Genomic DNA, 25961 nt, shown 5'->3' on the forward strand with positions numbered 1-25961 from the left:
CTTTTGCCTTCTTGACCACTCTACTGACCTGCGTTGCCACCTTCAGGGATCTCTCTGTCCATCAATGTTCCCCAGGACTTTTCCATTTACTATATAATTCATTCTTGAATTGGCTCTTCCAAAATGCATCACCTTGCATTTTCCCGGATTGAATTCTATCTGCCATTTCTCTGCCTAACTCTCCAATCTATCTACATTCTGCTGTATTCTCTGACAGTCCCCTTCACTATCTGCTATGGCCTGTTCCTGTGCTGTAATTTTCTTTGTTCTTTTTTCTTTGAATAGAAGGATCTTGGAGTGCTTGTCCACAATCTTAGTGTCATCTGCAAACTTGCTAATCACCCACCTATACCTTCCTCCAAATCATTTATGTATCTCTCAAACAACAGTGGTCTCAACAAGGATCCCTGTGGAACACCACTGGTCATAGTTCTCCATTCTAAGAAACTCCCTTCCACAACTACTCTCTTCTCCTGTTGCCCAGCCAGTTCTTTGTCCATCTAGCTAGTGCACCCTGGACCCCATGAGACTTCACTTTCTCATTAGCCTACCACAGGGAACCTTATCAAATACCTTATTGAAGTCCATGTATATGAATCTACAGCCCTTCCCTCAATCAACTTTGTCACTTCCTCAAAGAATTCTATTAAGTTGGTAAGACATGACCTTCCCTGCACAAAACCAGTTGTCTCTCACTGATAAGCCCATTTTATTACAAATGAGAATAGTTCCTATCCCCCAGCTTCCAGCAGCTTCCCTACCAATGACATCAGGCTCATTGGTCTATAATTACCTGGATTTTCCCTGTTACCCTTCTTAAACTAGGGATATGAGCAATTCTCCAGTCCTCTGGGACCTCATCCATGTTCAGGGATGCTACAAAGTTATCTACGAAGGCCCCAGATATTTCCTCTCTTGTCTCCCTCAGTAACCTGGGATAGATCCCATCTGGACCTGGGCACTTGTCCACTTTAATACCTTTTAGAATATCCAATACTTCCTCCTTCCTTATTCCGACTTGACCTAATCAAGCATCCATCCCTAATCTCAACATCCATCATGTCCCTCTTGTCAGTGAATATTCGTTAAGAATCTCACCCATTTTCTCTGACTCCATGCATAACTTTCCACCTTTGTCCTCAAGTGGCCAACCTTTTCTCTAGTTAGGCAAAAGTGAGTACTGCAGATGTTGGCGATTAGAGTGGTGCTGGAAAAGCACAGCAGGTCAGGCAGCATCCGAGAATCAGGAAAATCAACGTTTCAGGCAAAAGCCCTTCATCAAGAATTCCTGATGAAGGGCTTTTGCCTGAAACATCAATTTGCCTGCTGTTTGGATGCTGCCTGACCTACTGTGCTTTTCCAGCACCACTCTAATCTTGACCCTTTCTCTAGTTACCCTTTTATTCCTTATATACGAATAAAAGGCTTTGGCATTTTCCCTAACCCAGTTTGCTAAAGATATCTCATGACCCTTTTTAGCCCTGTTAATTTCTCATTTCAGATTGGTCCTACATCCCCAAAATAATTTCAAAGCTTCATCTGTCTTCAGCTGCCTGGATCTTATGAATGCTTCCTTTTTCCCCTTAGCTAGTTTCCCAATTTCACCTGTCATCCATGATTCCCTAATCTTGTCATTTCTATCCTTTGTTTTCACAGGAACATGTCTCTCTTGAACTCTAATCAACCTCTCTTTAAAAGTCTCCCACATATCAAATGTGGATTTACCTTCAAACAGTTGCTCCCAATCTACATGTCGAATTTTGGTATAGTTGGCCTTCTGCTAATTTAGCATTTTTCCTTTAGGACCACTCTCATCTTTGTCTATGGGTATTTTAAAAGTTACGGAATTGTGATCACTATTCCCAAGTGATCACTATTCCCTACTGAAACTTCAACCACCTGGCCGGCTCACTCCCCAATACCAGGTCCAGTATGCCCCCTTCCCAAATTGGTCTATTTACCAACTGCTCTGGAAAACCCTCCTGGACGCTCCTTAAAATTCTGCTCCAAGTTAGACCTCGAACACAAAGTGAATCCCAGTCAATGTTGAGAAAATTAAAGTCTTCAATCACTAACACTCTGTTGCTCCTACATCTTTCGTTAATCTGTTTACCTATTTCTACCTCTATCTCACGCATGCTGTTGGAAGGCCCATAGTACAGCTGCAACACTGTTACCACATCCTTCCTATTTGTGAGTTCTGCCCACATTGCTTCTCTGATCGAGTTCTCCATAATGGCCTCCTAGAGCACAGTTGTGATATCCTCTCTGACCAGTTAGGCAACTCCTCCAACCCTTTTACCTCCCTCTGTATCCATTCTGAAGCATTAATATCTTGGCATATTTAGTTGCCAATCATGCCCTTCCCTCAACCAAGTCTCAGTAATAGCAATAATATCATACTCCCAGGTACTAATCCAAGCCCTAACTTCATCTGCCTGACCTATTACACTTCTCGTATTAAAACAAATGCATCTCAGATCACCAGTCCCTTTGCGTTCATCATCTGCTCCCTGCCTACTCTTCCCCTTCATCACACTGAATTCATTTTCTAGTTCCTACCTCCTTACTATCCACTAACATCCTGATTTGGTTCCCATTAGTTTAAATCCTCCTCATTGGCACCCCCAAGAACATTGGTTCCAGTCTGGTCCAGGTGTAGACCATCTAATTTGTAATAGACTCACTTCCCCCAGGATTGGTCGCAATGTCCCAAAAATCTGAATGCCTCCTTCCTCCTGCACAATCTCTCAAGCCACCTCGCAAAATTCCTCTGAGATTATTTAAAACTGCAGAGACAGGCAGCTTCTGCTGCAGAGAACAAGAACACATCTTTCTATATCTTTCTCTGCCTGGGTCTCTGTTGTGTCTTTTTCCTAGTTCCAACCTAATCAGTTAGCCGAGAGACAATCAGCTTCACTTGTAAACAATATCTCAAGCTCCTAATCATCTGAACATTGCAGGAACCCAGTGCCACATAATAGATGTCAAAATAGGTATCAAATTCTTTGCAGTGAAATTATGCAGCCATCTTGGTAAATCTTTGATTTTCAAAACACTTCTTTCTCCTTGCAGTCCACACAGTTTTTAAAGACACAAAAATAAGAAGACAACAGGAAGAGGAGTAAGGCTGGATGGAGCAATGCTGTCTTTATTTTTCAATATTGGATAGCTTGTACTTTTCAATTACCACTAACCCACACACTAAGTTGGAAGACAATATTCCAGGACTGGATAAAGGCAGATTTGTCCCAACCAGAAAATATTTTGGCTGACTCAGTGTTTCTCTCTGGAAGATCTAAAACTAGCAATGATATTGATACACTGTATCCAAAACATATGCTGGAATTTGTGCTGCTCCAGATTGATTTTGAAAGCAATTTAATCCACATATCCTCTTTCTTATTTTTATTTCTTTTTAGAACAATAGTAGGCTTTGCGATTTTATGAAGTTCAGCAGAATTCACCATTGCTTGCCATTCCGACAAGACACCCAAGGATCTCTGGAGCTGAACTGACATAAATGCTGGACAACAGTGGGCTAAATCAGATGGCTAGTTTTGGCTTCAGCTGTTTAAACTACTGGTCCTGGAATGATTTAAAAACCTTTTCACTGACTGGCTAATCTACATTAATCAAGGATAAATGTTTTTGTACCAGTAAAGATGTAACCATTACAGCTTTGCAAGGAGGGCTACTTTGGCACATGGCAGCATCTCCACCTCTGAGCCAGAAGGTCCAGGTTCAAGTGCCACCTGCCCCAAAGAAGTGTTAAAACATGCCTGAGCAGGTTGGTTAAAACATCTATGTCTTCTCCAGTCCTAGCCATAGAGGGAAAGGAGTGGCAGGGTGGAGAAGTAAGGAAGGGGATGTGGAGAAGGTGGGGAATAAAGGAAGAATTTGAATGTTATGGATGGAAGATACTGCATTTCATGTAAATTTGCATTCATTGGTGGCCCATTAATGATTTGGTACACACACGGCATGGACGAGTTAGACCGAAGGTTCTGTTTTCGTGCTGTACACCTCTATGATATCCAGCAACCAGATCCCAAAGCTTGAACATGCTGGGCTTTACAGTAAATGCACACCAAATGCCTTATGTAATTGTGTTGAATGATGGTAAATGACAGCATGGTATTATACTTTTAACAAATTATCTGACTAAATGTTCCAGTGTAGTCACAGTGGGATTAGTATAACCAGTAATCACTTCAATGATACATCACAGAGGAAGTCACAAGACACAATGATATAATTTCAATCTGAAACTGTAACATGCTTTCTACTATATCTGACTTTATCTGCTATTTAAGTATCATATCATATTAACTCCAGGAAACTGTAATGCATTCCCATTTTTCAGTATCTAATTGGAAACACATTGACTAACCACAGTGTCTAAATATAAATTGTTTGATTACCAGAACAGCAAAATATATCTGTTAAAATTCAAAAGTAATTTCTGTATTTTCAGTTAACTAGTCACTGTGTACACTGATAAAAGTGATCATGTATTATATTAAAACTAACAATCTTTTAAACAATGATCACAGGAAGAACACACTAACACTCTTGTATCTTTAACTATTCTATATTTGCATTCTTTCACTTCAAAAATCATCACTGCCAATCCAAATTTCTCATTGTTGGCAGTGTATTGTCACTCAAATTACATCAAATGGATATTAAAGTTAAATTATTTCAAACTTCCTGCAAACTCTTGTCCTAAGAATTCATGCAGAGATCATCCCCACAGCTATAGGACCTAGTGCAATGTTAAGCCATAAAGATTACAGAGCTTCTAGGCTACTACACTGAATTAGCATAGCATACCATGGTTAGTTTCAATAATCATGTGCCAGGGATAACAAAAATCTCAGTTGAGTTCTTAGTTGTCTCTTCAGTGACTGAGTTGGAAGTAGGATTGCTTTACATTGCGCAGGTTTTATTTGATTTATCCACAGGGTGAGGGTAGCATTTAATGTACAAATCTAACATGTGAATGGCTTGGTTCATCATTTCAGAGGACAGTTAAAAGTCAAGCACAATGCTATTGGTATGGAGGACAGATTTCGTTCCATAAAGAACATGTTTTCGATAAGTAAAAGAGTCAAAGGTTACAGGGTAAATATTCTTTGGAGATGGAGTTGAGGATCATCAGATCAATCATGATGTCATTGCACAGTAGAGCAGACTTACATGGAGGACTATGTTAAGCCACAATTTGCATATAATGCAAATACAGATTGCTCACATTACAAAAGGACCTATTCTATTTCTGATAGTCCCAATTAATTTGTGTGGGACTGTGACCAATTGATCCAGGCACATCAGGGGTTATCATCACTGTAACTGCAGTGCTATGAAGGTGCAGAGGAATGGAAGAGGAACAAATGCATCAGCAAGCTCAGGACAAGCACTTACTTAGAACAGCTGCCAATAGCCTCCACATGAAGGAGTTGCTGCTCTGTATATAAAGTGGAAGTACAGGAGGGCCAGACTCTACAATCCCCAATGCTATTTCCTCCAGATGAACACTTGGGTGTCCTGGTACAGTGTCACAGGACTATGCCATCTGCTCGAGCTAGACTTGAGATCTGAAGGGATGGGTGGCCATCCTGTCACAGTAGCTGTCAGGGAGACAGCTATGTTAAATGTTTATGCAAATAGGATTCAGAAGGAGTATCCAATCAAAAACTAAAGCATTGAATGCAGCAAAACCAGTTTCTCAACTGCATTGAATGCAGTTAAGAAACACTAGAGGATGAATGAAAAGCAAGTGAAAAAGGAGAAAATTGACAAGGAAAGCAAATTGGAAAGAAAAATAAAAACAAAGAGCAGAGTTTCTATGATTGTATAAGTGATTAGATAAAGTAGTATGAGATGTCTGGAGAATGAAACTGAGGAATTGATAATAGGGAACAGGAAAATGGAAGATATCTTAAACTAATATTTTGCATTGGTCTTCATGATAACAGATACTAAAAACATCCTAAAGATATTAGATAAGTAAGGCATTATTAAGAGAATGTTTATTGTGATAGAGACTATTACAAGAACCTAAGTATTGGACAAGCAGGTAGGTTGCCTGGGTTTTAAAGGAAGTGGCTGCAGAGATAGTGTGAGCATTGGTTGAAATAGTCTCAAACTCAATGGATTCTAGTATGGTTCCATGCAGATGGGAAAACTGCTCATGTGATACCTCTGTTCAAGAAAGGGATAACAGAAAGCAGGAAACTATACCTCATTAGACTAACTATTTAGTCATAGGTAAATGCAACTGTTTATTATTAAAAAAGAAACCGCAGGATATTTAGAATGCTTAATGCAATCAAAAAGAGCTGCATTTCATGAAAGGAAAATCATGTTTGACAAATTTGCTAGCATTCTTTGAGGATTTAACAAGCAAAGTTGATATGGGGGAATTAGTGAGCATTGAATAAGGAGCCACACAAAATATTTTTCCACATGACAGGAGTTCATGGTCTGAGGGGTAAAATCAAAATAAGGATTGAGGATTGGTTAGTGCACAGAAGCATGAGAGTCAGGATACATGGGTCTCTTTTTAATTTGGAAAGACATAGCTAGAGGAGTTTAAAAATAAAGAAATCTAGTTACAATCGTGTACTGGGTGTTGGCGAGGCCCCACCTGGAGTACTATGGAATACTGTTGTGGTCAGATAGTTCGGGGCCTGAATGGCTAAGCCCGAAACCAAAATTGGTAAACTTTGAGCAGCCAGGTTCAAGGAATCTTTCTAGACAGGCCAAAAGCAACCATCTGCACAAGACAAAGGCAAGCAAGTATTCCTGATGAAGGGCTCCGGCCCGAAACGTCGAATTTCCTGTTCCTTGGATGCTGCCTGACCTGCTGTGCTTTAACCAGCAACACATTTTCAGCTCTGATCTCCAGCATCTGCAGACCTCACTTTTTAACCCGCAAGCAAGTACAAGCCCAGATGTGCCCTGGCAAACAAAGTTGGTTTGTATATTGGAGTACATACAAACTGACTTGCCAGAGTCCCAAGTTTCTGTCATGATCATGTGTGTAGAGGTGAATGTGCCCTTGACACTTCGGGGAATGGATGCCGAAGGCAGCCCAGCATTTTCCATATATGGTATTGAGGTCCTATTGGCTGTGACCTTGACCTGGAAGTCCAATTTACTGAGCGCCAGAGACCATTCTGGAAGGATGCAGCAGGGTGGAACAAGAAGGGACACCTAACAACCATTACTTCAGCAAAGACCTCACCTGGCCCAGCAGCAGACTACCTGGAGACAGCGAGGACGACCAGGGACAAGACTAACCTTCACCAAATTTAACAGAGCTGAGTACACAGCTTGGCCAAATTTAACTGCATGGGTAGTACCTAGTCCTAGTCTGGTAGCCAACGGTAGTTTAGTAAAGGATTGTGACAAAGTCTTAATGATGTGATTACTAAAGTAATTAATGTAAGAAGCAGGAATTTTATCACAAAAACCATAACTTCAGATAATATTTGGCCTTTTGTGTCTTCAGTTTATTTTATGAATAAAGTTGCATTGAATTGCAAGTTGACCTGGCCCTTTTGTTCACCTCACATATATAGCACCTAAGTAAAAAAGGATTCACACAGAAACTGGTCGAAGAATCCAAAGCATGACCAACATTGTATAGTTTGGTCCCCACAGTTAAGGAAGGATAAATTGGCATTTGTAATTCTCCAAAAGAGATTCACTATGCTGATTCTTGGGATAAAGGAGTTGAATTATCAAGAATTACTTTATGAGAGTTTAGAAGAATATGGGGTGATTTTATTAAACAAAATTTTGAGGGGCTTGACAGGGTTGACATTGAGAAGATGTTTCATTATTGGGGGAATGTTAAAGCAGGGGACATAGTTACAGAATAAGGAGGCACTCATTTAAAATTGAGATGCAAAGAAATTTCTCCCAGAGAGTAATGAATATGTATGTAGAGGCTAGACCACTGAAGGTATTAAAAGAGAGGATAGATAGATTTTTAAAATATTGAAGAGTTGAAGGCACTGAGGCACTGGCGTGAAAAAGCGCCTCAGGCCTGAAGCAGATCATAAAATAGTGGGGAGACAGGTTTGAGGGGATATATGTTTTATTCCTGCTCCCATTTCTTTTTTTCTTATAGAAGCGGAGTGTATACATAATGAAGCAATCTGTGGAGAATTGCATGAGATAATTTACTTGAGCTCACAGAAAGAAACCCTCCCTTAAACTCCCTGAAATTAACACCTAGCTGATTTTTGGTGTTATTCTGCCCAATATCTCCAAGTCTCACCTCAACATTCAAGTTAGCATATAATGTGAAATCAACACCCATTTTGTCAGGACCCAATAGCTGTCCATTATTCTCTAACAGGCTAGAGAGAAAAGTTAAATAGCTTAAATTTCAAGAGTGTATTTCTTATGTATAGAAATAATTATTTAAAATTATATTTTCCTTATTTCATTTTTAAAAGTAAACTCCATAACATTGCAAAGGGAACTGCAGTAACTCAATTCAAAAAATAGCTATATGACTAAACATCATTATGAATAATTAGAATCTGTTTCTCCTAATAATAGGTAATTTGTTCTCATTAAGTTACTAAATGTAAAACAAATATCAATTTTTAAAAATCATTCATTCATTCATTCATCGAAGGAATGTACGGTAGACATTGGTGCATGATCCCTAATGCACTTGGGAAAATGGTGGTGAGTCACCTTCCTGCAACTGAGTGGTTTGCTAGGCCATTTCAGAGGACAATCAAGAGTGAACCACATTGTATTGATTTAGAGCCATACATAGGCTTGCCTGGGTAAAGATCTCAGATTACCTTCCCTGAAGGACATTAGATAACAGATGGATTTCACAACAATCTGGCAATTACTTGGTCACCAGTGTAATGCTAGCTTTTTAATTCCAGATTTATCTAATTAAATTCCCCAGACACCATAGTGGGATTTGAATTTATATCTGGAATTTTACTCCAGACTTCAAGATTACTTGTTCACCGAGATAACTACAATGTTATTATTGCTGTACAGTGCTCAATTATATTTCATTGTTATCATTAGATTTAGGAAAGTACGTACTCATGGGTTTTAGGGCAGAATTTTCAACTCTCCTTAACAGCAGGGGCAACGGTGAAACATATGGGGAAAAACAGTGAAAATGAAAACATGAGTACCTTGACATCAAGAAAAAATTTCAAAGCTTCCCCTTCAGATTTAATCAGTGAGTTCAGGATTTCACTAACTTAATTCAACATTTGCATCTAATTAATACCTAACTTGTCTCATTTCTATGCCACATTTTTGCAGAAAACAAAATTTCAGAACGCATCTAAAGAAGTAAGCAATGTAGGAAGGAAACTGGGAAAATTAAATGATACAATGGGATATGGTATTTCACCATTAGAGAAATTTGTTTTTTTTTAAAATTTAGTTGTTCTCAACCAACAGCATGAATTCTGCAATGTTCTACTGTCAGCAGAAAAGGAAACTCTCAGGCACCTTTATGAAGGTGTCAACGATTTTCCATAGGGATTCTGTGGAATTTGAGCAATTTGTTATAAATAAAATTAAAAGGAAGTTAAAATTGGAAGTCAAGCTTTGGGGATCTTTAAATATTTAGGCTTAGCCATTAAGCAGAATAGGTTTGGAGTAAACTTGAATTAATGGTTTTATCTACAAAGTATGGCATCTATCCTGATAAATCATGCTAAGTCATCACAGAAAGATGGTTTCACATCTGAAAAAGAAACAAAGCTGTTTAAGGAGTTTGATTGGACAAAATAATTTGCAAAACACTCAGACAAGACCACAGGCTATTTTTTGATGCATTAAAACTAAGAAGAATGATGCAGTATGCTACAGTCATTTTAAAATATTGTTGAATACTAAATGTGGGAAACTGCATATTTAGGTTTCCAGTAGGACTTTCCATATCACAGGGAAAAAAAATGGAAAACTTGTACCCTGTGAGCTGAACTACTTTACATTGCTAAATTACTAATTTAGTAAATAAAATTAATTTAAAAGTATAAAAGTAAACTGTAACTTTGTATATATAGTACTTCCTGCTCACAGCCAACACTGTATACTGCATCTCCAGATCCAAGAGAAGTTTAACTGCTGTAAATCCTTCCCCTCCCTCCCTCTGATTTGCATTCTCTTCTCATCATACTCTTGTTGAACCCCCTGCCCCCTCATTTACCCTTTCCTCTCCCCTCCCCTCCTGAGCCTGTGTTCCGTTCAAGATGCAGATCCGACTTGAAACCAGAGCCCCAGGGTTATGAAAGTGTGAATTCTGATCGTGCAAAGTAGAAATCAACGTATTTTTCGATCAGGTCCAGGACATCTCTGCAGTAGTTCCTTAGGGTAGTGTCCTAGTTCAATCATTTTCAGCTGCTTCATCAATGACCTTCCCTTCATCTTAAGATCAGAAATAGGGGTGTTTGCTTTGATTGCAGAATTATCAGCAGCATTCACGACTACTCAGACACAGTTCATGTTCAAATGCATAAGATCTGGATATTATCCAGGCTTCAACTTAAAGTGGCAAGGAACATTCATGCTACACAAATGCCAGGCAATGACCATCTCCAACAAAAGACTATCTAAACACCACCCTTTGACATTCAACGGCATTCAAGAGCTTGTCAGAGCAATACTGCAATGAGTAACTCACCTGACACTCCAAAGCCTGTCTACAAGGCAAAAATCAGGAAGGTGTACAATACTCCCCAGTTGCCTGGCTGAGTCCAACTCCAACAACTCTCTCAAGAAGCTTGGCACCAACTAGGATAAAGTAGCCCACCTGAAAGGCACCCCATCCCAAGCATTTACTCCCTCCCTCACTGACATTCAGTACACACTGCTGCTACAATCATTTAGATGCACTGCAGAAATTCTCCAAAGATCCTCAGACAGTACTTTCTAAACCTATGATTACTTCTATCGAGAAGGACAAGGAAAGCAGATACCAATACCTGCAATCTTCCCTTCAAGCCATTCACCATCCTGACTTGAAAATATATCACCGTGCCTTGACTATTGCCAGATCACAATCCTGGAAACCCCTCCCTAAGAGCATTGTGAGTCAACCCGTAGCACATAGGCTGCAGCGATTCAAGAAGGCAGCTCACCACCATTTTCTCAAGAGCAACTACGGATGGGCAGTCAATCTTGGCCAGTTAGAAATGCCCAAATCCCATGAATGAATAAATAAAAAAGTATGATTCCGCTCAAGAATTCCCTCTCCCGAATGCTCATGGTGTGTGAGGTCTCTGGAGGTGAACTGTGAGAGACAGAACGAGCAACTTCAACAGTCATTTGAAAGACAGCATGTGTTATAATAGCCCCACAACCTTCACTACCTCAGAACTCTGGTTTTCCATTTAATCTGTATTTGAGTGAGAATACAGGTTCAGGAGAGGAAAGCAGAAAGACACCAAGTCAAGATTGGGAGATGAGGCAAGAGGGTTAAATTAGATTACATTCCCTACAACGTGGAAACAGGCCCTTCGGCCCAACAAGTCCACACCAACCCTCTGAAGAAGTAACCCACCCAGACCCAATTCCCTCTGACTAATGCACCTAACACAGTGGGTAATTTAGCATGGCCAATTCACCTGACCTGCACATCTTTGGACTATGGGAGGAAACCGGAGCACCCAGAGGGAATCACGCAGATACGGGTGAACGTGCAAACTCCACAGTCGCCAGAGGCTGGAATCAAACCCGGGTCCCTAGCACTGTGAGGCAGCAGTGCTAACCACTGAGCCACCATGCCGCCCACAGTGGGGGGAGCCTGCAAATCAAAGATTAGACATATGGAAATGCTGCATGTCAGAGGATTGGCATGTGGAGAGTCAACAGTTGCTAAGTTGGAGAATGGGTGAGGCTGCTCCAAAATGGCCCCAAATGAGTCACACAGCCCTGTGTCAGGCTTTTGGGAAACATCAAACAAATTTCACAAAATTAAATGAGATTTCAGTTCCTACTCACATAAAGTGATACAGCACTAAATGGAGAAATGTTAAGTGAGGATTTGCTGTAATTCCTGTTTCAAAATGTTGTTTGAATGTCATCCTAGTACAATGGCACAGTTTTATAGCAGTTGCTCAATGCAGCAATTGTACATCTTTGGTATCCCCATGTAGATATTAGATTAGATTACTTACAGTGTGGAAACAGGCCCTTCGGCCCAACAAGTCCACACCGACCCGCCGAAGCACAACCCACCCATACCCTTACATTTACCCCTTACCTAACACTACGGGCAATTTAGCATGGCCAATTCACCTGACCCGCACATCTTTGGACTGTGGAAGGAAACCGGAGCACCCAGAGGAAACCCACGCAGACACAGGGAGAACATGCAAATTCCACACAGTCAGTTGCCTGAGGCGGGAATTGAACCCAGGTCTCTGTTGCTGTGAGGCAGTAGTGCTAACCACTGTGCCACCGTGCCGCCCTTTGCTTGGCATTTACCTGTAGTGCCTCTGTTTATCCCCTAAAACCAGAGGTAGCAGGTTCTTCTTTGTAAAGCTCTTTATAGATTCCCCCTTACAAGCAACAGGTACAGGCAGCACACTGAGAAATTTGTCATACCTGGATATGCATGACCTCATGTGTACTTATTTTCTGTATATGAATCGTATAACCTTAATCAGAAGCCCAGATGCACATTTGGTGATATACTAAACAATCTGCTGGAAGTGAAGTCTGCAGATGCTGGAGATCAGAGTCGAGAATCCGGTGGCTCATTTTAGAGGTCTCTCGAAGAAAGACGCACACTTATATCATACTTTCCACAACAACAAGTTGATTCAAAGTCCTTTGCAACCAATGGAGTACTTTTGAATTGTAGTTTGTTGTAAAATGTGAAATGAAGCAGCTAGTTTGGTCAGCAATCTCCCGCAAACAATATTATAATAACAACCAGATAAACTTTTCTGTGATGTAAATTGAGAGCTCAAAATTGGCAAAAACACTGCGAAGAATCATCTTTTGTTTAGAAATAGAGCTAACTGCAAATTAACACCACCTAAACAGGTATAACGGACCTAGGCTCAAAGACAGCACCCTTAACAGTGCAGCACATTCTCAATTTTGCACTGGAGTGTCAGAGCAGATTTTTTTAATCTCAAGTTCCAGAATGGGACTTGAAACTTTTAAATTTGTGATTCAGAAATGAGAGTGTTATCAATTGAGCCATAGCAGATTCCCTTATGTACAGTTAGGAAATTACTGTTATTCCTCAAAATGTGGTCATGGAATATGTAAAATTAAACTCTTCACTAGATGAATTGGATGCTGTCATCTTAAATGTGCCAACATGTGCATTTTCCCTTCTGTCTAGTCAATAAATTGATACATAGTTTGGTGAATAGAGGTTGGTTATTTTTGAATATTATATAAAAGACTAGAACATTAAGACAGAATTTTAACATATTTTGTAATACTTGACATGTAGAAATAACTAAAAAAAAGCGCAATATTCATTCACAGCTTAAATTCACACAAATCAAATTTTGAATGCAGTTAACATGGCAACAAATCAGCATTTGCTCACGAACTTCAGAGCAAAATGGAGCTGTTTCTTTCAGTTTAAGCCAGAAGTCTATATTTTCCTATCTGAATCCCAGGTTCCATTTCTACCTAAGCTGAACTCCTAATGAATTAGACTGCTGCTCCTCACTTCTCCAAATCACTCACTGCAATCTAGCCTCTGTGGAACTGTAATCCAGTAAGAGATGCCACCAACATATTAAATATACTCGTGTCTATTTTTCAATATTTCTTTAACTTATTATCATTTCGTTCTATTCAATTAAACTTCATGCAATAGCTAATCTTGTTCTGTGTTTAATCAATTTAGGGAGAATAATTAAAAAAGAATAACACCTACCCAAATCTGCAATTTGACTCTTTTATCATTTCTGTAAACAGTCTTCACTTTGAAGTCAATACCAACAGTGCTGACAAAGGCTGATGTGAATGTGTCATCTGCATATCTGAACAGGAAAGATGTTTTTCCCACGCTGCTGTTTCCAATAATAAGAAGCTTGAACATGTAATCGAAGTTCTGATCAGATGCATCCTTCGGTCCATATCTAGAATCTGCTGCAGCAGCCATCTAAAAATTGTAGATGAATGAAAATTATAAATAGGCACCACTCTGAAATAAATTCAAAGCAATAATGAACAAGAAGGTATTGAGCATTTTGAAATTTGCCATAATAGCAATTGTTTAGCATGAGGTGATAAAGCGCAGGAACTAGACCAATTTATAAAAAAACTTTATATACTAGTTATAGAAAGAATTGGAACAGTGACTGTATTTTAGATAATGAAAGGAGCCATCTTCTTTCTTTCTATTATAATAAGTATTGTTAAAAACACTCATATGCCTCAGGATTTACATATATACTTCTGGTACTTAAATCATTACGGTGTACATCTTTTGGAAACCATTAGAGTTAACAGAAACGCTCAGCTGATATCAGCAGAGCACAACTTGTCAGTTTTCTACAATGAATACAGAGGGATCAGAATCCTTTGGTGAAACCTACATGCAAAGCCAGAGATATCAACAAAACCCTATTCCAGCGTCTGTTAAATATGGCTGCTGTAGGGGTTGAGGCCTCCTGACATGAATAAATAAGATTCTGTAAACTTACATGGATATTTGAACAATTATAATAACACGTTCTTATTAAAAAATTTTTATCATAAAAACTGTATAACTCAAAAGGTCAACTCATTGACTATTCATTTTAATTAAAGGATAACCAAGCAAGAATATTGTACTCTCAGAATCACATAAGTGATACAGTGCAGAAGGAGACCATTCAGGCCATTGTGGTTCTCCAACTGAGCATCATGACTTAGGTCCCATGATCCTGCCTTTTCCCTATAGCCGTGCACATTACTTAGCTGAAACAACTCCCTCTTGAAAGTTTCAGTTGAACCTTCCTCCACCACAATTTGAGATAGTGCATTCTAAACCCAATCCACTTGTGCATAAAAACTTTTTTCCCATTTTAGATTTGCTTCTTTTGCATATTACTTAACATCTGTATTCTCTTGCTCTTTATACTTTGAAGCAGTTTCTCCCTATGTACTCTATCCAGCCCCCTTTTAACCAAATCTCTTTCAGTCCAAGGAGAACTGTCACAACATCACCAAATTATCCTTGTAGCTGAAGTTTCTCACCCCTGCCACCATTCATGTGAATCTCTTCTGCACTCTGTCCAATGCAGTCACATTCTTTTTATAGTGTGATACCCAAAACAAGACACAATTCTCCAGCTGAAATATAATGTATGTCTTATTGACGTTCATCATTATCTCCTTGCTTTTATTCACTGTGCCACTGCTAATAATACCCAGGACCGCTGTGTGCCTTATTAATTGCTCTCTCCACCTGTCCTCAATCTACAATAGTCTGTGCACATATACATCTAGGCCTCTCTGCTCCTGCACCCTCAATTTTGTTATTGTCTGTTCACGTTCCTGTTATTAAAATGCATCACTTCACATTTCTCTGCATAGATCTTCATCTGCTATCTATCTGTCCACTCCACTGACTTGTCTATGTCCATTTGACCTCAACAGTTTATGATTCTTCCAAGATTACTATCCTCCACAAACTTGGAAATTGTCCCCTACATACCGAGATCATTATCATATATCAGTAAAAGCAAAGGCTGCCTTATAGCATTGGGGCTCTACCTATAGCAAATAAACTGCAGCAATAAATGGCCCAGCTACTGTGCATTTCATGAACATTTTTTAAAAACTAACCTTGGGGAACTCCACTACAAGTCTTCCTCCAGCCTGAAAAATATCTATTGTCCATTACTCTGTTTCCTTTTATGTTATATCCTTGTTGCTACTGTCCTTTTTAATTCCATGAGCTCTAACTTTACTCAAAACTCTGCTCTGTGACACTGCAGCGAATAAAATTCTGGAAGTCCATGTATACCTCATGAAGTGTATTACACTAATCAACCCTCTCTGTTACCTTTTTGAAAAACTCCAATAAGTTAGTTACATATGATTTCCTCTTTGGAAATCCGTGCTGTCTCTAATCAACCAACCCTTTCCATGTGACTACTAATTCTATCTTGAATCAAGAAGCTTCCATACACCAGTAAGTCAAACTGACGGGTCTGTATTGCTGGGCTTACACTTACAACCTTCTTTGAACAAGGGCATGATATTTGCAATTCACTAGTCTTCTGGCATCTTTCCTGGGCCTAGGAAGGACTAGTAGACAATGGCTAATGCCCTTGCAATTTTCACTCTCACTTCCTTCAAAATTCTTGGAGGCATCTCATTTGGTCCCAGTCAACTTGGAGTACCAACAGTTGATCAACACTTCCTCCTCATTAATTCTGTACCCTCTCTTCTTACTTGATTTTTTTTAAAGTTTCTGTTTCATGCTTTTGAAAGTAAGGGAAACACTGATGTGTGCAGGAAGGTGAATTTTCAATTTCAGTGTGGACTACCTTTTAAATTTGCAATTGCTGGTCAGTGTTTGCTTTCAGATTCCCTTTCTCCTTGGAGAAGCTACCTGGAATCAGCAAATGGAGGAGTATAGACAGAAGGCTGCATTCAATCACCCTCTTAAAATTAGCTTTATTGTCACATGTACTCAAATGAGTACAGTGAGAAGTTTGCAAGTCACCACTTATGGCACCACTTGAGATACAAAGGTACTGTGATACAGATTCTTAAGTACAAATTCTTCGGAAAGAAAGAAATTAGAAAACGAAAGAAATAAAAAGTTCTAAACAACAATTCTTCAGTCTAGACCATGCTGGCACCCAGTCTGGCTGAAAGACCACCATGCCTATTAATGTACAAAAAATGCATAGTACAACAACAGTTTTTGAAAGCTTTTTTAGTGTAATTAGTTTAAATTACATTATTTCTTGCTAAAGGAAATATTAATTAACGTTACCTGTAAAGCAATTTACTTGCTAAAGATGGGCCTTTCTGGCCTTAATATAATTTCTTACTACATCTCACAAAAAGCACTCCATCTATTCCTTCCATTTATTCATGTAGTGCTGTCCTTAAAATAAGTACCAAGCCTAAGAACTCTTTGAATATTTGAGATCAATACAGAGAATATTCGTGAGCAAATGCAACAAGTTCCGAATTGTTTGTCTCATTGATGAACGTTCAAATGGTGACTTCATTAATTTAGTTAGTAGAGAATTTCTTTAAGATAAACAGTCAGTTTTTATTAGATTCCCCTACAGTGTGGCAACAGGCCCTTCGGCCCAACAAGTCCACACCAACCCTCCGAAGAGTAACACAACCAGTCCCATTTCCCTCTGACTAATGCACCTAACACTGTGGGCAATTTGGCATGGCCAATTCACCTGGCCTGCACATCTTTGTGACTGTGGGAGGAAACCCACACTGACATAGGGAGAACGTGCAAACTCCACACAGGCAGTTACCCAAGGCTGGAATTGAACCTGGGACCCTAGTGTTGTGAGGCAGCAGTGCTAACCACTGAGCCACCATGCTGCCTTGCAAAAAAAAAGCACAATATCAAATAATACATTGATTCAAAAACTCTAAGCATTTTCACATGTAATGTCACTATCATTATGTCCTTCTACAAGATAACATATACATAAGAATCTTAAATTGTGTTTTTGTAGGTATTTGTCACAAAAGTCCATCCTTTGTTCACTCTGGGTGCCACATTCAGTTTAATTTTGTACATATTCAAACTGAATTTGAACAGCCGACTCACCTCTGCCTTGAACCACAGCAGCCTGTCAGGTGTTTTGTTCTTAATCTGGACAACTGGGGATTCTAATCACAGTGTTTACAGCTTCTTGATTCTATTTCAACTCATGAGCTGGATTTACATCAGAGCTAGGTAGATAACAGAATGTCAAAGTAGACTGTTATCTCTGCTCAGCAGGTGACGTGAAATTCAGAATGAATTTTAGGAGCTGGATGTCAGTTGTTAAAATATTAAGGAAAATTTCAATATTGCTGCTGCTGGATAAGTAGTACTTATCCATAAAAATTACATATCCCCAATCCATAAACTGTACCTGTTAACATAAATAGATGAGAAATTGAGCCTGCATAATCTCCTGGTATACACGTTTGGCATATGCAGAGGACCATTAATTATATGATTTTACCTGTCTGGTATTAACTGGGCAATATGACAAATGGAATGAGATGTAAGAATCCACACTGTCTTTAGAGATCTCAGCCAAAATGAGTTTGGGCAAACATTGATAGACTTCATCTTTTAATACCAACAATTTCTTATGATCTGTTCAAACTTGGTTTTCTCAGTATTTACCTATAAATGACTTGAACCTGTAATAAGTTAATCAATTACTCATTGGATTGGACTCTCATGCCGCAGTGGTAGTGTCCCTACCTTTGAGCCAGGAGGCTAGGGTTAAAACCAACCTCCTCCAGAGTGTGTAATGACATCTCTGAATAGATTGATCAGAAAATATCTGAAAGTGGTGTTATTAACTGTTCTCATTCCTTTGTTTCCCTATGGCAGTCAAATGTTTGTACAAATTAAAAGAGGATAGTCACAGAAGGAATGAACTCTGAGAAAACCATGCATCAAATGCTAAGATCTGTACTGGAGTCCATAGTACAGTTTTCAATTTCATCACTAAAATCGATAACTTGAAGGTTACCATAGCAGGTGTATGAGGAATTGAAATGGAAAAAAGGAAAGGTCATCATAGTCCCACCGGACCAAACAGCTGCTCTCTCATTAGAAAGAGAATACTAGTGGTGATTTAACCTGAGGATCACCACTTCCCAGGTGAAGGGAGAGGCTGAGAAGGAAAGTCCTTCATGGTAACCACACCCAGAACAGGAAACAATCCATTGTGCTGGAAAGTGAAGACAAATAGCAGTTCTGAATTGACAACAGGTATTTTCATTGCCAATATATGGAGAAGGGCAATTGATCAAAACAACTTCAACACAGAACAAGTTATTGTCAAAGCAGATAAAAATTATATATGAAATATATAAAATCTAAATTCAACACTTTTTGACTTAATTTTTCAAGGAATTTGTTCTTCAAATTCCAGACATGTCCACCAATATCTTTCAATACATAGTTCTATTTATCAGCACAATAAATTTCTTGCATTCTGATCATTTTTCTTTATTCACCTTGAGATTCAGTTATGTCTTAATTTTAACTGTTGACCAGTATACCAGGAGAACTCATCTGTTTTTCTTCTGGAAAATACCCAATACCATGGGATCTTTCACATCCACCTGAGAGGTTCAGTAGCTTTGTTCAAAATATAAACCCTCTGTTAGTGCTCTTAATATTGCACTGAAGTCAATGCAATATTATCATCAGAAATTTTTCATCAGAAACCTTACAACAATGACATGCAATTACTGAACACCATTAACATAGGAAAACATCCTGAAACAATCAACAGAAGTGTAATCAGACCAAAAAAAATGCCGAAGAAGTAGATGTTCAATTAAAGGCTTGGTCTAGGAGGTGGTTTTTATCAAGAATTAAGTAAAATTTAAACTAATTCAGCAGAGAGATGTGTAACCAGTATACAGGAGCTTCAGAGTAGTGAGGTTAGAAATAAGGTTTCAAGTTCGCAAGAGGGCACCGGCAAGCAATAAGTTGGTTTGAAATGTGTCTACTTCAACACCAGGAGCATCAGAATAAGGTGGGTGAACTTGCAGCATAGGTTGGTACCTGGGATTTCGGATGTTGTGGCCATTTCAGAGACATAGGTCGAGCAGGGACAGGAATGCTTATTGCAGGTTCAGGGATTTAGATGTTTCAGTAAGAACAGAGAAGGTAAAAGAGGGGGAAGTGTAGCATTGTTAATCAAGGGGCAGTACTACTATGGTAGAAAGGATGTTTGAAGACTTGTCTACTGAGGTAGGAAAGGCTGAGGTTAGAAACAGGAAAGGAGAGGTCACCCTGTTGGGAGTTTTCTTTCGGCCTACAAATAGCTCCAGAGATGTACAGGAAAGGATAGCAAAGATGATTCTCGATAGGAGCGAGAATGACAGAGTAATTGTTATGGGGGACTTTAACTTTCCAAATAATGGGTGGGACTACTATAGTTCGAGTACTTTAGATGGGTCAGTTTTTGTCCCATGTGTGCGGGAGAGTTTCCTGACACAGTATGTAGACAGGCCAACAAGAGACGAGGCCACATTATATTTAGCACTGGGTGATGAACCCGGCCAAGTGTTAGATTTGGAGGTAGCTGAACACTTTAGTGATACTGACACAATTCTGTTATGTTTACTTTAGCAATGGAAAGGGATCGGTATATACTGCAGGGCAAGAGTTACAGCTGAGGGAAAGACAATTATGATGAGATTAGGCAAGATTTAGGATGCATAGGATGGGGAAGGAAACTGCAGGGGATGGATACAATTAAAATGTGGAGTTTATTCAAGGAACAGCTACTGCATGTCCTTGATAAGTATATACCTAGCAGGTAGGGAGGAAGTTGTCGAGCGAGAGAACTGTGGTTTACTAAAGAAGGTGAAGCTCTTGTCAAGAGGAAAAATAAGGCATATGTTAGGATGAGACATGAAGGCTCAGTTAGGGCACTTGAAAGTTACAAGCCAGCCAGGTAAGATCTAAAGGGAGAGCTCAGAAAAACCAGGAGGGGACATGAGAAGTCGTTGGCAGATAGGATCAAAGAAAACCCTCAGGAGTTCTATAGGTATATCAGGACTAAAAGCATGACTAGACTAAGATTAGGACCAATCAAGGATAGTAGTGGGAAGATATGCGTGGAGTCAAAGGAGATGAGGAAGAGTGAAATAGTCATAGAGTCATAGAGATGTACAGCATGGAAATAGACCCTTCGGTCCAACCCCTCCATGCCAACCAGGTATCCCAACCCAATCTAGTCCCACCTGCCAGCATCCGGCCCATATCCCTCCAAACCCTTCCTATTCATATACCCATCCAAATGCCTTTTAAATGTTGCAATTATACCAGCCTCCACCACTTCCTCTGGCAGCTCATTCCATACACGTACCACACTCTTGTGTGAAAACGTTGCCCCTTCAGTCTCTTATATCTTTCCCGTCTCACCCTAAACCTATACCCTCTAGTTTTGGACTCCCCCACCCCAAACAAAAGACTTTGTCTCTTTATCCTATGCACGCTCCTCATAATTTTGTAAACCTCTATAAGGTCACCCCTCAGCCTCCAATACTCCAGGGAAAACAACCCCAGCCTGAACAGCCTCTCCCTATAGCTCAAATCCTCCAACCCTGGCAATATTCTTGCAAACCTTTTCTGAACCCTTTCAAGTTCCACAACATGTTTCTGATAGGAAGAAGACCAGTATTGCATGCAATATTCCAAAAAAATAAATATTTTTCATCAGTATTCACACTGGAAAAGAGATGATGTTTTCAAGGAGAATACTGAGATACAGCTGCTAGAATAGATGTGATTGAGACGTACAAGTAGGAGGTGTTAGCAATTCTGGAAAGTATGAAAATAGATACGTTCCCTGGCCAGGATGGAATTTATCCTAGGATTCGCTGGGAAACCAGGGAGGAGACTGCATAGCCTTGGGCTTTGATCTTTATGTTGCCATTGTCTACAGGAATAGTGCCATAAGACAGGGGAAAGCAAATGTTGTTCCCTTGTTCAAGAAGGGGATAGAGACAACCCTGATAATTATAGGCAGTGAGTGTTACTTCGGTTGTGGGTAAAGTGTTGGAAAAGGTTATAAGAGATAGGATTTATAATAATCGAGAAAGGAATAAGTTGATGAGGGATAGTCAACATGGTTTTGTGAAGGGTAGGTCGTGCCTCACAAACCTTATTGAGTTCTTTGAGAAGGTGCCCAAACAGGTGGATGAGGGTAAAGTGGTTGATGTGGTGTATGTGGATTTCAATAAGGTATTTGTTAAGACTCCCCATGGTGGACTCTTGCACAAAATATAGAGGCATGGGATTGAGGATGATTTAGTGGTTTGAATCAGAAATTGGTTAGCTGAAAGAAGACATAGATGGTAGTTGATTGGAAATATTCATCCAGGAGTTCAGTTACTAGTGGTGTACTGCAAGGATCTGTTTTGGGGCCACTGCTGTTTGTCATTTTTATAAACGACCTGGTTGAGGGTGTAGAAGGATGGGTTAGTGAATTTGCGGTTGACACTAAGGTCGGTAGAGCTGTGGATAGTGCCGAAGAATGTTGTGGATTACAGAGAGATAGATAAGCTGCAGAGCTGGGCTGAGAGGTGGCAAATGGAGTTTAATGCGGAAAAGTGTGAGGTGATTCACTTTGGAAGGAGTAACAGGAATGTAGAGTACTGGGCTACGGGGAGAATGCGGGTAAGTGGAGTTGAAATGCCCATCAGCCATGATTGAATGGCGGAGTGGACTCGATGGGCCGAATAGCCTAACTTCCACTCCTATGTCTTATGGTCTTATGGGCTAATGGTAAGATTCTTGGTAGTATAGATGAGCAGAGAGATCTCGGTGTCCATGTTCATAGATCCCTGAAAACCTGCCAGCCATGTTGATAGGATTGTTAAGAAAGTAAAAACAATGACTGCACATGCTGGAAACCAGATTCTGGATTAGTGATGGTGCAAGAGCACAGCAGTTCAGGCAGCATCCGAGAAGCAGTAAAATCGACGTTTTGGGCAAAAAGCCCTTCATCAGGAATAAAGACAGAGAGCCTGAAGCGTGGAGAATTAAGCTAGAGGAGGGTTGGGGTGGGGAGACAGTAGCATAGAGTACGATAGGTGAATGTGGGAGGGGATGAAGGTGATAGGTCAGGGAGGAGGGTGGAGTGGATAGGTGGAAAAGAAGATAGGCAGGTAGGACAAGTCATGGGGACAGTGCTGAGCTGGAAGTTTGGAACTAGGGTGAGGTGGGGGAAGGAGAAATGAGGAAACTGTTGAAGTCCACATTGATTCCCTGGGGTTGAAGTGTTCCGAGGCGAAAGATATGGAGTTCTTCCTCTAGGCGTCTGGTGGTGAGGGAACAGCGGTGAAGGAGGCCCAGGACCTCCATGTCCTCGGCAGAGTGGGAGGGGGAGTTGAAATGTTGGACCACAGGGCGGTGTGGTTGATTGGTGCGGGTGTCCCGGAGATGTTCCCTAAAGCGCTCTGCTAGGAGGCGTCCAGTCTCCCCAATGTAGAGGAGACCGCATCAGGAGCAACGGATACAATAAATTATATTGGTGGATGTGCAGGTAAAACTTTGATGGCTGTGGAAGGCTCCTTTAGGACCTTGGATGGAGGTGATGGAGGAGGTTTGGGCGCAGGTTTTGCAGTTCTTGCGGTGGTAGGGGAAGGTGCCAGGATGGGAGGGTGTGTTGTGGGGGGGGGGCGTGGACCTGACCAGGTAGTCACGGAGGGAACGGTCTTTGCGGAAGGCGGAAAGGGGTGGGGAGGGAAATATATCCCTGGTGGTGGGGTCTTTTTTGGAGGTGGCGGAAATGTCAGTGGATGATTTGGTTTATGCGAAGTTTGGTAGGGTGGAAGGTGAGTACCGGGGCATTCTGTCTTTGTTACAGTTGGAGGGGTGGGGTCTGAGAGCAGGATGTGGACGGGATGCATTGGAGGGCATCTTTAACCGTATGGGAAGGGAAATTGCGGTCTCTATAGAAGGAGGCCATCTGGTGTGTTCTGAGGTGGAACTGGTCCTCCTGGGAGCAGATATGGCGGAGGCGGAAGAATTGGGAATACGGGATGGCATTTTTGCAAGAGGTAGGGTGGGAAGAGGTGTAATCCAGGTAGTTGTGGGAGTTGTTAGGTTTGTAAAAAATGTCAGTGTCAGGTCGGTCGTCATTAATGGAGATGGAGAGGTCCAGGAAGGGGAGGGAGGTGTCAGAGATGGTCCAGGTAAATTTAAGGTCAGGGTGGAATGTGTTGGTGAGTTGATGAATTGCTCAACCTCCTCGCGGCAGCACGATGCGGCGCCAATGCAGTCATCAATGTAGCGGAGGAGTGGTGCCGGTGTAATTACAGAAGATCGAACTGTTCTACGTAGCCAACAAAGAGATAGGCATAGCTGGGGCCCATACGTGTGCCCATGGCTACCCCTGAATCCAGGATTGTTAAGAAGGCAACGATGTGTTAGCTGTTATTAGTAGAGAGATTGAGTTTCAGAGCCAATGAGATCATGTTGTAGCTATACAAACGTCTGGTGCAGCCACACTTGGAGTATTGTGTACAATTCTGGTCACCGCATTATAGGAAGGATGTGGAAGGTTGGAAAGGGTGCAAAGGAGATTTACTGGGATATTACCTGGTATGGAGGGAAGGTCAAAGCACAGCAGGTTAGGCAGCATCTCAGGAATAGGGAATTCGACGTTTCGAGCATAAGCCCTTCTGTGCTTTAACCAGCAACACATTTTCAGCTGTGATCTCCAGCATCTGCAGACCTCATTTTTTACATGGAGGGAAGGTCATGCAAAGAAAGGCTGAGGGACTTGAGGCTGCTTTCGTTAGAGAGAAGAAGGTTGAGAAATGACTTAATTGAGACATATAATATAATCAGAGGGTAGATAGGGTGGACAGTGAGAGCCTTTTTCCTCGGATGGTGATGCTATCACAAGAGGAGTTAGCTTTAAATTGAGGGATGATATATAAAAGACAGATGTCAGAGGTAGGTTCTTTACTCAGAGTAGTAGGGATGTGGAACACACTGCCTGCAACAGTAGTAGACACACCAACTTCACAGGTGTTAAAATTGTCATTGAATAATTAATGGAATAGTGTAGGTTAGATGGACATCAGATTGGTTTCACAGGTTGGTGCAACATCAAGGGTGGAAGAGCCTGTGCTGCCCTGTAATGTTCTATGTTCAATTTTAAAAGAGTGATTGATAGAAAAGTTTAGGGAGGGAATTCTAGAATGTCGAGCTGAGGAGACTGTTTGGACAGCCTCTAACAGTTCTGAGGAAGGGTCACTGGACCTGAAACATTAACTCTGATTTCTCTTCGTAGATGCTGCCTGACCTGCTGAGCTTTTCCTGCAACTTCTATTTTTGTTTCTGATTTACAGCACTCACAGTTCTTTCTGTATTTCTCTAATGATGGTGTTTCAGGGAGCTGTGATTGAAAAAGAGGCTGCTTTAGAGGAGATTGTAAAGCTGAAGACGGTCACAAAGATTATCGCACCATAACAAATAGGAGCAGAATTAGACTCTCTGGTCCATCCAGTATGCTCCATCATTCACTCATGACATGTTTCTCAATCCCATTCTTCTGCCTCTTCCCTATTACTTAGTTGCATAAATATCATTCCAATGAAGAACCTAAAGTAGGCAGTTTGGAATTGGTCTATTTTGCCTTTCCAGTTAATCACAGCTATATATTTCCTGATTTTTATCACAAATTCCCACCATTCTTTTCATCTTTATCATGCATATCACTCTATGAGGATAGAAAAGTTCTAAAATGTTTTTAAAAAATACTCAATAATCCTATAAGACTCCAGGGTGGCATTTGGTAGCAAGAGAATGATGACTGATAGTGATTACTGATAATCTTGTTCTTCATAGTTGTTTCTGCCAACGTTATATATAAAATTGGGTAATTCACAAATTTTACACTGGGCAAATAATCCCTGAAAAATCCTGAAAGCAAACAATTGTTTAAAAACCCAGTTGGCTGAGTTTAGGCAAGGGTTAAACAGAAGTGGGAATATTCTGTTATCCCAGGATGTTATTGTTCTTAATTCTTTAAGGGTTGTCCATCACATGGTGTAGATTCAAAAAGTACCAGGTGCACACTTAAATAATTTTCCAATAGGCATCACTACAGTCGCTATTTTTAAATCACCAACTACCTGGAATAGGAGGAAAAAAACATGACAAGGCTGATTGACATTATTCAACTCCCTTTGGGGATTGAATGGTGAAATTGTTGCCTTTTTTTTGCACGATTGCAAATGCGTGT

General features: G+C 40.4%; 1 protein-coding gene across 1 annotated transcript in view; it reads right to left on the minus strand.

The window, feature by feature from the left end:
* Positions 1-25961, minus strand: part of rab3b (RAB3B, member RAS oncogene family) — a 159966-nt gene that overhangs the window by 133395 nt on the left and 610 nt on the right. The window contains exon 2 of the mRNA XM_060829827.1: positions 13916-14143. Coding sequence (XP_060685810.1) covers positions 13916-14143 — 228 coding nt within the window. The remainder of the gene's footprint in view (positions 1-13915; positions 14144-25961) is intronic.

Source organism: Hemiscyllium ocellatum, chromosome 9 (genome assembly GCF_020745735.1).
Source record: "Hemiscyllium ocellatum isolate sHemOce1 chromosome 9, sHemOce1.pat.X.cur, whole genome shotgun sequence".
Taxonomy (NCBI): Eukaryota; Metazoa; Chordata; class Chondrichthyes; order Orectolobiformes; family Hemiscylliidae; genus Hemiscyllium; species Hemiscyllium ocellatum.